The 12,412-nt window shown below is 38.1% G+C and overlaps 1 protein-coding gene across 1 annotated transcript in view; it reads right to left on the reverse strand.

The window, feature by feature from the left end:
- The window catches only part of CRPPA (CDP-L-ribitol pyrophosphorylase A), a 116,065-nt gene that overhangs the window by 60,741 nt on the left and 42,912 nt on the right, over positions 1–12,412 (reverse strand). Inside the window, exon 5 of the mRNA XM_035901770.1 lies at positions 4,841–4,886. Coding sequence (XP_035757663.1) covers positions 4,841–4,886 — 46 coding nt within the window. The remainder of the gene's footprint in view (positions 1–4,840; positions 4,887–12,412) is intronic.

The following is a 12,412-nucleotide window of genomic DNA, read 5'->3' on the forward strand; positions in this document are numbered from 1 at the left end:
TACCCCGACCCAGATGCAGGGCCTTGCACTTGGCCTTGTTGAACCTCATGAGGTTCACACAGGCCCACCTCTCCAGCCTGTCCAGGTCTCTCTGGATGACATCCCGTCCTTACGGACATATACTGCTTCCCCTTCCTGAACTCATGCAACGCAGCAAAAAGCAAATCTAAACTTCAATGAACTTAAAGTACAGTTTTTCATACAGACCAGGCATAATAAAGACCACTGTGGTTGCTGAAGCAGATACATTGCATGCTGCCACAGTAACAGAATATTAGGTAAGTAAAGTAAGGGATTAGCCTGATATACCTACATAAGCTACATAAACTTTTTATCATAACTAACAACTGGAAAAGATTGTGTTGGCTTTAGTGAAAATAAAAGCCATGATAACATCACGAAATACACATGTAAAATGGGTATCTATGAAGAGAATGACTGGTCATTTACACCCTTTTTGCTCCAGTTACAAATAGAAAGAGTTAAACTCAGTGAATGTTCCTTTCATTTGAATAAGCTGCATCCTCATTTTCTACTCAAGCAGTTTTAGAGAAAGCTACTTGGAATGGATCTTATTTTTTAAATAAATTTTAAATAATCTTCTTTAATGACGTATGAAATTATTGAAGCTCTTATAAACACAGGAACATGGAAATTCGTCTGCATGAAGGTTGCACCATGGTTTCAGGTTTATCATTTTTTTGGTAAGAAATAGTGTGTAATAAACTATAAAGAAGAAATGGCAGTACTGATTAAAAGAATACAAGGAGTCACCTTTATAAGGATGAGAGGCAGCAGAGGGAGAGCACAGAAACCTTTTTTTCACATTGTGTTCATTTCTAATTTCCCCACGAGAAGCGTGATGACTCAGTTCTCACCTTCACAAGAGCTGCTCTGTAATGATGGGGATATGTAGGGAAGGAGGCATAAGCAAACCGGACTGCTGAGTGACAGGAGCAGGGTGCTGTCTCCTTCTCTAGCTACATAAAGCAACGTATTTTACATAAGGTGCCCATCTGGCATTCTCCTTGCCTACTACAGAAGAACGTATCTAGTAAGGGATCAAATAAACTGCAACAAGATTGGACATATAAAATCAGCATGCTTTTTGTTTTTTCTTTTCCTTTAAAGTTTACACACCATCAGTACATCCTGAAGGTCCTCTGAACTAAACAACTCATAAATATTTGAGTAATACTAAATGATACAATTCAACAGACTTGCCTTTGTATTACAGAAGTAGTACAGTCTACAGTTAAGTTCAAGGAAAACGGAAATGAAAATGGGTGTACTTGATCCAGTAATGACTGATAAATTGACATTAAATATTGAGAGCATACATGGTAAATAAATATGAAAAATACACAGGAAAGGGGAAAATAAGATCAAAGTTACCACAGAACTGAGTTTGCTGAGGTTTTTTCCAAGTTGAACCTTTTGTCAAGGTATGATTCACATAGTACATTCATTGAGCTGATTCATGGTATTTACATCATGTTATGCTGGCATTACTGGCTTCAGCAAGCTTGCGTAACGGAACTACAACAATTCTTGTTACAGCAAATATTTACAAATATTATAACAAAACAGCACATCCAAGCAGCTAAATCAGCTTTCTACATTTCCTTATTAACATTACCATCAGAGGGAATTTCTCTTTGACAGTCTCTGCTATACAGTTAATACTTAAAATTACAGATAATACTTAAAAGAAGTCTATACTGTAAACACATGCATACACTCTATTAGGATTAGGAATTCAGTGAGAACAGTGTAATGGGATCTATATTTAGACTGGAAAAAAAGAACTTCAATTTTTTTACATAATTACTTTTTGCACTTCTGAAAGATTGGAAGCTTCCCTTTTTTCCATTGATCACCATTCAAGGTGAAGTATAGTTCCAATTCCTATTCATCAAGGAGATAAAATCATTACTTAATTTTCTATCATACTGTACCATGAAATCCCTCTTTTGCATATCAATTCATTCTATTAACTATTTTTTTGTCTTATGAGTCATTTTGCTCATATAACAATAACAATATTTGAGCTTTTAGAATTTATGTTCAAACCGAATTATTTTATCCAAGGAAAGATCACTTTAAATGAAAACTACTATGTACTTTTCCAAAGGTACAAGAATTTCAGAAAATTAAAAAATGCTTTGATAATCAATGAGCCAATTCAAGAACTTATCTAGATTTTGTTTGTGAAAAACTTTATATAAACAGAATTCATTCTGCCATTAAAAGTTTGTAAATATCCAATAGCTATCAAAAAATAAGTGGACAAAAAGGAGAAACTGTGTATTTTGAATTTTTTTTCCAGTTTAAGTCAGATCATATCCCCATTTTCAAAACTTCCCATAAGCTTGCATAAGTTAAAAATACTGTTCTGAAAATATTAATCCAAGTAATTTCTGAGATTAAATACTATTTTCAGTAACTCAATAAAAACTGATGAAAAATGGCATTTCTAAGCCAAGAGATGCTCCTATCAGCAATCTCACCTGAACAAATGATTCCTAGGAAATCAAGGGCGGACAGACAGTCTCTCTTCCAACTTCCCAGCTTTCTAATAAAAACCCTGAGAATCCTAAGAATTTCTGGGGTTTCCAGATGTATAAATGGAATTGCCTGTATTTCAGTGTGTGTCCATTGCTTGTTCTCCTTTTGCTGAACACCACTGTGAGTCTGGCTCCATCTTCGCTCTGCCCCATTTTGCATTTATACAGATTGCTAAGATCCCTGAGCCTTCTCCATGCATAATGGTCTGAGTTCTCACAGCATCTCCTCATAGGACAGATGCTCCACTACCTTAATCATCATGGCCCTTTGCTCAACTCTCTCCAGTATGACCATGTCTCTCCTCCAGACGGGAGCCTCAAATTGGACCCAACACTCTAGATGTGACCTCACCAGTGCTGAGCAGAGGGGAAGGATGACCTCTCTCAACCTGCTGCAATGCTCTGCCTACTGTAGCCCAGGAGGCTGTTGGCCGCCTTTGCCATAAGGGTGCATTGCCAGATCCTGTTCAATTTTTTTGTCCACCAGGATGCCCCAGGACCTTTTCTGCAGAGCTGCTTTCCAGCTGGCCAGCCCCTAGCCTGTAAAGGTGCTTCCCAAGTGCAGGAGTTTGCATTTCCCCTTGCTGAATATTTCATGACTCCTGTTCACCCGTTTCTCCAGCCTGTCAAGGTCCTTCTGAATGGCAGCATATCCACCTGGTCTATCAACTACTCCTCCCAATTTTGCATCATCTGCAGACTTGCCGAGGGTGTGCTCTGCCCTATCATTCAGATCATTATTAGAGATTTTAACCAGCACTGACCCCTACAGTAGACCACTAGCAACATGGCTCCAGCTGGACTTTACTGTTTGAGCCTGGCAGTTCAGCCAGTTTTCAATCCACTTCACTGTCCACTTTTCTAGGCTTTACTTCACCAGTTTGTCAATGAGAATGTCACGGGAGATAATGTAAAAAGCCTTGCTGAAATCAAGACAAACCATATCCACTGCTCTCTCATCCACCAGGCTAGTCACTGTAGAAGGCTATCAGGTTGGTCAGGCATAATTTCCCCTTTGTAAATTCATGCCGACTACTCCCAGCCACCTTGTCTTTAACAGGTTTGGGAATCCTAAGCTAGAGGAGTGTGAAACCTCCAAGAATCTTACTCAAAAAAAGATTTTCAAAAATTCCAGGCCTCTAGCTATGCAGATGAGAGCCCATTCCCTGTCAAAACCAGAACTTGCAAGCTTTCTGAGCCCTATCGCCTTGCTACATGCCTGAAAAATGTAGTCAGGTAGTTCTAGCAATACATATAATACACAGTATTTGCCCACTGTAGTAACCAGGAACTTCAAACCTGTTGCGTTCCTGGAGGTCTACAGAAGCAGCATGCAGAATACCACAGCGGTATCTAAGCTCTGTTTGAGCTGTCTAGCTTGTCTACAGTGACAGAGATGATCTTAGCATGGTCTAATTTACCCAAACCAGAAGCTAAGCCAATACTGGATCTTGTAACAACACATGAGCCACCAGAGTGAACAACTAGCCAGTCACTCACCATGCCCTAATAGGACATAGGGTTGTCTCTGTTTTTCTTAAATAGGACCATGCTCTTTGGAAATATATATTCAATCCAAAGGGAACTCCCTTTCCCTTCATCAGTTTCTGGGCTTTTTATCTTTCAGTTCTCATTAAGGAGCCAAGCAAGGGTGCCTATCAGTTTACAATAACCATCAGTGTGCTCGATATACAGTACTTAATGTAAAAAGGAAGAGCTCCTGTTTTTAGATTGAGTTGATCTAGACAAAGACAAAATCTAGTCTTTATGTTAATGAAACCACTGTTACCAGTACAGGAAAGGGTTAAAAACCAGTTCAACTAAGTATTTATAAGTTAATGGAATACCTCAATATCATACAATCGCTGTATCAATTTAGGTAGAAAGTTGCTGTATGAAAAAAGAGTGAAGAGCCCTAACGAGTTAATATGTAATTTTCAGTCTACTACTTAGATTAGAAAGATGGAGCATATTCAGAATTGAACTGCAAATGAAAGAAAAAATTGTCTATTCCTTATAAAGTCATTCAAAATTAATCTCTGTTTGACTCTGTAATATACACAGCTTTTTATAAGGTTCTCCATTCTAAGAGAAGTAAATAAAGGTAAATAATGCATAGCATAAGTATTCCAGTGAACAGGCTAAAATAACTTATCTAAGCACATTTTATTCATCATAAAACTTTTCTTAAAGACATCTAAAACTATAGCACACAAGATTCTTAATTAAACTCAGGAATATGCAAACTGACAGCCACAAGGACAAATACATACCCTTAATAATCGATTCAGCTGCATACAGATCCCGCTTGTAGGTCACCTAAAGGACAGACAAGCCTCATTAGATTTAACACAGCAGGAAGGAATGTATAACCAATGAAACAATGCCCCAAAGGCAATTTTTTACATATGAAATACTATAAGCAAATGATATTGTCAATTTCTTAATTCTGGTAAAATATTACTGGCAAGTCATGAGAACAGAAGTTGCAGAAATTACCAGAGACTCTTGATAAACCTTTCTTTAAATACTTAGATCTGCTTAGAAGCCACTTGAAACCTAAAGCTATTTTTAACCCTTTGAGGAATCAAAAACATGATATTGCATCTATATGCACACATCCATTCTACTCTATAATTTTATTGTGAAATAGGTTCATTTTTTATAGAACTTGTGATCAAATGACAGCCAGGGAGAAGTCTCGTTATTTCTTTTACTAATATAGGTGTAATTTTTCAGTAGCACAAGACTATTACTGTTAATGACAGTCCAGTTAATCATTGGGAGTCAGTGAGACTATAGTAGGATTAAAAAACATCAAGATTTTCTTGAAGACATTAACCAGATCAAGTTAGATGTACAGTAAGATGCTGAATATTTAGTTGGTACTTGCAAAAAATACCTTTCATATCTGCCTTTGTACCCTCGTGGTGGTTGAAGTCCCAGTATTAGGCTTTGCAAATAAAGTAACAGAAAACTAAAGACAGCATCTACCCAAGACATTAACAGTCTTTACAATGACATGCAGTGACATGAACTGATATACGAATAACTCCTAAATATTTGTCTTTGGTTTTACTGTAACTTCCTTTTATGTTAAATAAAATATTACTGGATTTTCTGCATTTGTTTCTCTAGAGTCTGAATAACTTTTTTATTTCTTTTTAAATGGACTGAATAGGATTCCAAAAGCTTTAGTGCTGCAAAGTAAATCTTAGAGCAGAACATACCATTGCAGGTATTAGTATTTTAGTCTCCAAGTAAATGATTATTTGATTTTAACAAAAGGATTCTTGTAACTGCTTTCCTTTCCATCTCATAAATTAAGCTGTATATTGTAGTTAGAAACAGATGAACAATATTACCTTTCTCATTACTCATAATTTCTCCAACGAATTACATTCTTTTAAAATTAAAAATGAACTTATTTCCCTAGAGCTTGTCCTGTAGGACAAGCAGCCAGAAAATGAATCTAGCCTGAGAAATCTTAGGTGTCTGAGTTTGCATACTGTTGGGAAGAATCCATGTCTTGAACTTATATTTAAGGATAAAAAAAATTATTGAGCGATTAATTTTGCTGCAAGGTTTCTTTCTAATTACGTGTTTCTAGAGGGCTTTTATACTGAACTTTCCATAAACCTGTAACAGACTACCATCTAAAAACCTTTCAAGAAACAAGACTATCTAAGCTCTGTCAAAAGTGATCTCATGTACTCTAAGGTTCACTGTCTCTTTGAGGTGCAAAAGTATTTTTAAACAGTCTGATTTTAAAAAGAAGTTACTTTATAAAGTAGGTCCAGTCTTCAAGAAAACAGTACAGAGGACTAAAAATTAAGAATGAACCTTTAAAGTCACTTCTGAAATTCTGAGCCAGACATTAGCAAATACTTATTAGGATCGTTTCCTAGAGAAGTAAGTCACCTGAGACTTTATCAGACTATGAATATACATTTCTTTCATAATCTTTGATCCTATAAACTAATTTCAGATAAAAGCTCCTATAAGCTTTATGAAAATAGTAAAGTTGACAGACAGAAAAACCCTGCCAGCTACCACAGGTGACCACCACTTACCAGTCAGGGAGGGAAGGATGCTCTATATCTCTTCCAATATTGAATATGATGCTAAATCCAACCAAAGTTTCTCTTAAGGTATGGATATTCATAACGTCACTGGATTTTCTTGTGTCCATTAAGTGGTGTTCTTGCAATTTAGATAAGACTTATTCAAAAGGCAGGCAACCATGACAGACACACCCTTTGGTTTAATTCTAGCCATTGATTGTTTCAGTATGAATTTGTTTTAAGCAACTTTTAAGGCTAGTCAACACAACAGTTTATTGTTCTGAGCAGCTATACTGCTGCATCTCTAGCTTTACTAAAGTGGATTTGCATTCTAGGCTCACCCCAGCTGGAAGGAATTCAGATCCAGCCAAATCAACCAGGAAGAATACTTTAACTACCACTCTACACCAGAAACAAAGATGGCACTCTCCACTCTCACAGCCCAGGTGAGGTGCAAAAATCACTGGAAAGAGAGCAAGCAAGAAAAATGACACACGGGAGTTCTCTCTCACTTTGCAGAAGAGATATCTTTGCCTCATCCATTTCTGTTTTTTCAATATCACATTACTAAGCTAAATCTCTACAGACTTATTAAATTACCATTTAATCTTTTTCATGTTCTTCTCTGAACCTTCTCTATGTATCAACAGTTGCACAGAGCTTGAATCCAGATTTGGCCACAGCATTCTAGATGCACTTGTAATACTAGGACATCCATTTCTAATTTCATATTCTTGGGTTTATATCTGTGGCTGACATAAGGTATTTTGCCCACAGTGGAAACTTGCTATCCTCTATGATTCCTACACAACTTTCAAAGTCACTGCCTTCCTAGAACAATTCTCTAAATACAGACTATACTTTCTTATTGTTTCTACAAAGCTTCATTATATTTGGCTACAACAAAAAGCATACCTTTTGTTTAAATTGTTTGCCAAGCAATCCTTACCAATGTTACTTCTGATCAATTATATTTTTATTTACAAATCCTTAAATCTTTGTGTTGTCTGCAAACTTTATCAGACAAATGTTAAATAGCTTAGAGACAATAACAGTTTCTGCAGAACTATATGTGGTGAGAATTATCTTTTGAAACATATATCCAATTTTTAATCTATTTAATGAGGACTAGTACAATTACAGACATCTACTTTTAATTAAGATGCCACATAGTAACAAGTCAAACTTCTGCCAACCATACATTTTATCAGCACTACCATTTTTATCAGCCAAGACTATAATCTTGTAAAAAAGGCCTGAAGTCAATTTCACAAAATAAATAAATTCCATCTTGGTTGACATTATTTACATTAGTCCCCTAACTATTTATTAATCAAGTTCTGCCTGTAGCAGTGCACCCTTTTGTTCTGTTGATCAATATCAAACTCACAGGCTTCTGATTGCTCGGATTCTCTTTGTGTGACAATGTTTAAAAGCCTTCTTCAAACTGAATTAGCTTGATGAACATTTCAGATTTACAAAACTGTATGTTAAATGCAAAAACATAACTCTATATCAAACAAATACAATAAAATTATGGTCACATACACAAAATGGACTGCATTTTAGCTTAATGAAGTATTTCCCTCTGTCTTTCTGAGTTATCACACAGATCTCTTTTGTATGGGATATTTTTGTAGGACTGGAAAATAACCTGTTGCTTTTAGAAATGGTGAGGATTTCTCGCACTATCAGCATTAAGTCTTCAAATGTGTCTCAATCTTTTAGAAGTGTTCTTACAATGCAGTTGTCATCTGCATTATACACACGCATATATATATTAGACTTCAAAAATTACATTCTGTTACATGATTTTATATTTTATTGAAGAGGATATTGCCCGAAAACATTTATGGTCATTTTGTTTCAAAGGTGTCAAGAACAGAGAAACTGAAAATGTGGTGTTGATAGAGTCATTCTGTTTCCTTTTTTTGCCAATCTTACAAATAGTTATAGAGTAACTACATTTAAAATAGAACTTATAAATATTTATAACACTGAAGTAATTAGAATGTTCCTGCCAGGTTATTGTCACTACAAAGAATGATTTTAATTTTGTAATTTGTTAGCGGAAAGTAAACAAACTATCTCTTCCTTTAGCACCAATGGTAAGTGACTTTGGAATGTTACTTTTTCTAATGCACTGCAAGTAGACAGCGCTCAGGTAGAATTAGAGTTAATTCAAGAAAAGAGTATATATGCATATGTAAGTAACTTTTTCCCACAGCTTTGAGTCATTTAATGTTATCTAGGTTGTGCATCAAATAAACTGAATTCCTGCAAATATCAATCAGATCTGCTCTTTAAAGATTCAAGGTCCACATAGGATGAAACTCGTTTGTAATACTTGGACTTTAGAAACTGTTCTCCACCTGTTAATTGACTGCATTTTTTGTTACACATCCTCTGAAACCTCAGTTGAACAATGATTATTTATTTCAGTTCTCATTTATCTGGATGGAATATCTTTTTGCCTCTTGTCAAAAAAAAAAAAAAGACTGGGAACACATCAGTTCTTGGAATATGAAATATAATTTACCTAGGCATTGAAAAGCCTTAAAGAAAAAACCCAACGTATTACAAATTACATTATTCTGACAGCTAAGGAAAGACAATTCTGCTTCTGAAAGGTAATTAGTAACAAACAGCAATAGCTCCTAACCATTTTGTAAGCAAGCATCACTTGAGAAAATCATCAGTCTTCTGCACTTCATCAGATTGCACAGACTGAGCATGCGTGATCAGTTCTTTAATGGTACCACTCCAAGTCACCTGCCAAACACCCTGGTACAGAGTGACCAATACCACGGTGCTATTCAAGCAGGAAGGAACTATCTTCCTCTGTACCTTCTAATCCGATAGGAGTATTTGCTGCAGAAATAATTTACTATTTTACAGACCTTCTCATTTTTATGCCTTTGATTTTGAATGTCTTCACAAACCACAGAAGACACCAATGACTTTTAGCTACAAAATAAGACAGGAAATAGGATGTGAGAAGGTCTGAGTACTTAAATGATATAGCACCAGTGTCTGTGTGTATACTATATATAGCGTATTTGCTGCTCTGCACCACAGTATCTGCACATAAACGGCTGCTGTTGCTCCTCCCCACCAGTGGTGCAGGGGGACAGGGAACAGGGGTTGCAGTCAGTTCATCACATTGTCTCTGCTGCTCCTTCCTCCTCACACTCTTGCCCTGCTCCAGCATGAGGCCTCTCCCACGGGAGACAGTCCTTCGTGAACTTCTCCAGAGTGAGTCCTTCCCATGGGCTGCAGTTCTTCACAAACTTCTCCAGAGTGGGTCCCTTTCCACAGGGTGCAGTCCTTCAGGAACAGACTGCTCTGCTCCAGCGCGGGTCCCAAGCAGTTCATAAGCCCTGCCAGCAAACCTGCTTCAGTGTCAGCTCCTCTCTCCACAGGTCCTGCCAGGAGCCTGCTCCAGTGCAGGCTTCCCACAAGGTCACAGCCTCCTTCAGGCATCCAACTGTCCTGGCACGGGGCCCTCCCTGGGCTGCAGGTGGAGATCTGCTTCACCATGGACCTCCCTGGGCTGCAGGGGCACAGCCTGCCCCACCGTGGGCTGCACTAGGGGCTGCAGGAGAATCTCTGCTCCAGCACCTGGAGCACCTCCTGCTGGACTGACCTGGGGGTCTGCAGAGCTGTTTCTCTCACATAGTCTCACTCCTCTCTTTGGTTGCAGTTGCACAGGTTTTTTTTCCCCCCCTTCTTAAATATGTTATCCCAGAGGTGCTACCACCATCGTTGATGGGTTTGGCCTTGGCCAGCGGTGGGTCCATCTCAGAGCCCGCTGGCAGTGGCTCTGGCAGACATAGGGGAAGCTTCTGGCAGCTCCTCACAGAAGCCACCCTTGTAGCCACCCCTCCGCTACCAAAACCCTGCTACGCAAACCCAATACAGACTTTCACCTGGTCCACAGTCTTTTCAGGTTTTCTACCTGAATCTCCTTCTCCATTATATTCTCCAGTATGCCATCAGCTAAAGACATCCAATATCCAAGTACCTACGAAGAATTCAGTCTTCACGTGTTATCATTTTCGAAGTGTTTACAGGCCTCTAATTCCAGTGCTACTGCAATGGATCCCACGTGGTAGGAAGTTAACAGCATCAGGATTTTGTTTCACTAACAATGTTGGAGTGGCAATAACACTTCAACAATTCTCTTTTAAAACAGAGATGTGCCCAAGCTCAACTCTGAAGTGTAACTGGGGGCTGGTTACCAGTGCTGTTCCTCAGGGGCTGATACTGGGGACAATACTGTCTAATATCTCTACTAATAACCTGGGAAAGGGGAAATACCCTCAGCAAACTAGTAGATGACAACAAATAGGGAAGCATTCAATGTGTTCAAGGGTAAAACATTCATTTAGAGGGATCCTAAAAGGCTGGAGAAAGAGGCTGACAGAAACCTTGTGAAATGTAACAAACAAGTACAGCATCTGCAACTGGGACAGAATAACCCTGTGCAGCAGTCCATACTGATGCCAAAATATAGAAAATAGCTTTGTAGAAAAGGACCTTCTGGACAAGGTGAGCATAAGTCAGCAGTGTGTAGCAGTGCAGGAGTCCAGCTGACTGGGCTGTATTAGTAAGGAAGTAGACTTTGTTACAGGGAATACAGGGATTATTCCCCTGTATTCAGCACTTTTGAGAACACAATGGAGTACGGTTTCTAGATTTCAGCTCCCCAGTATAATGCAAGAGGAACAGGAGAAAGCCCAGCAGAGGGCTGCTAAGATGATGTGATAGAACTTGGCTTGTTCAGCTTGAAGAACAGAAGATGAAGGGTCAGGAAGGGTCATAATTAATGGCCATAGAGAAGAGTAAACTAAGACTTTTCTTGCAGATTTTTCTGCTGGCCTTTCATCATTTCCAAGTGCAAGAGGCAGCAAGGGAAATGCTGACCAAATATTATGAAAAAAAAAGTCTCCTCCATATAGGGGGATATGCACTGGAATTGTTTTCCCCACAGAGTCTGTGAAATCTCCTTTCTTGGAGATATTCAAAACTCAACTGGACAAGGCCCTGCACAGCCTAATCTAACTAACCTGGCCCCACTTTCAGCAAGATGTTGGACCAGACGACATCTAGATATTTCCTTCAGTCTTAATTATACTGTCATTCTAGGTCAAAAGACTACATTCCATCTGCTGGGCATCTACAGATAGTAAAGAACTAAATAAACATTGTAAAGAACTAAACGAATATTATGGCTGGATTTTGTTACCCTTCATGTAAGTACCATGCTTTGCAATGAAAACAATGAAACCATCCAAAAAGTGATGTAATGCAAATATGCATGACATAATCTGTCCCTTAGAAGGCTGAATAGGAAAACAGACGATATACTGTTTCAGAAAGACTATGTCCCCAGAAAGATATTGAAAGTTGCTGTATGCAACCAACACATAAGCAAATTTTACTGCTAAATTGCACAGGAAATTTGCACTGCAGATTCAGGAAATTACCTTTCTGTGTAAGATTTACTGTCATATTATTAGAAATCATGCCCCATTGGAGGAAATTTCCTGTCAAAGACAGATGGAGTGATTTGAGCTGCTTCCAGATCCTTCAATGTGGTAATGAATAAAATTAAAAAGGAAACACTTAAAAATTGCTACACAACAGCTACTGAGAAAGAATAATGTCCTACCATCCAAAACAATGAAATGGGATACTTTTGAGCAGCAGGGATGTATCCTTTGGCACCTGTATACACACCTGCTTTGTCAGTCGTCAGGAACCTACAGATTATCAGAC

Source organism: Egretta garzetta, unplaced genomic scaffold (genome assembly GCF_000687185.1).
Source record: "Egretta garzetta isolate BGI_Z169 unplaced genomic scaffold, ASM68718v1 scaffold629, whole genome shotgun sequence".
NCBI classification, from domain to species: Eukaryota; Metazoa; Chordata; class Aves; order Pelecaniformes; family Ardeidae; genus Egretta; species Egretta garzetta.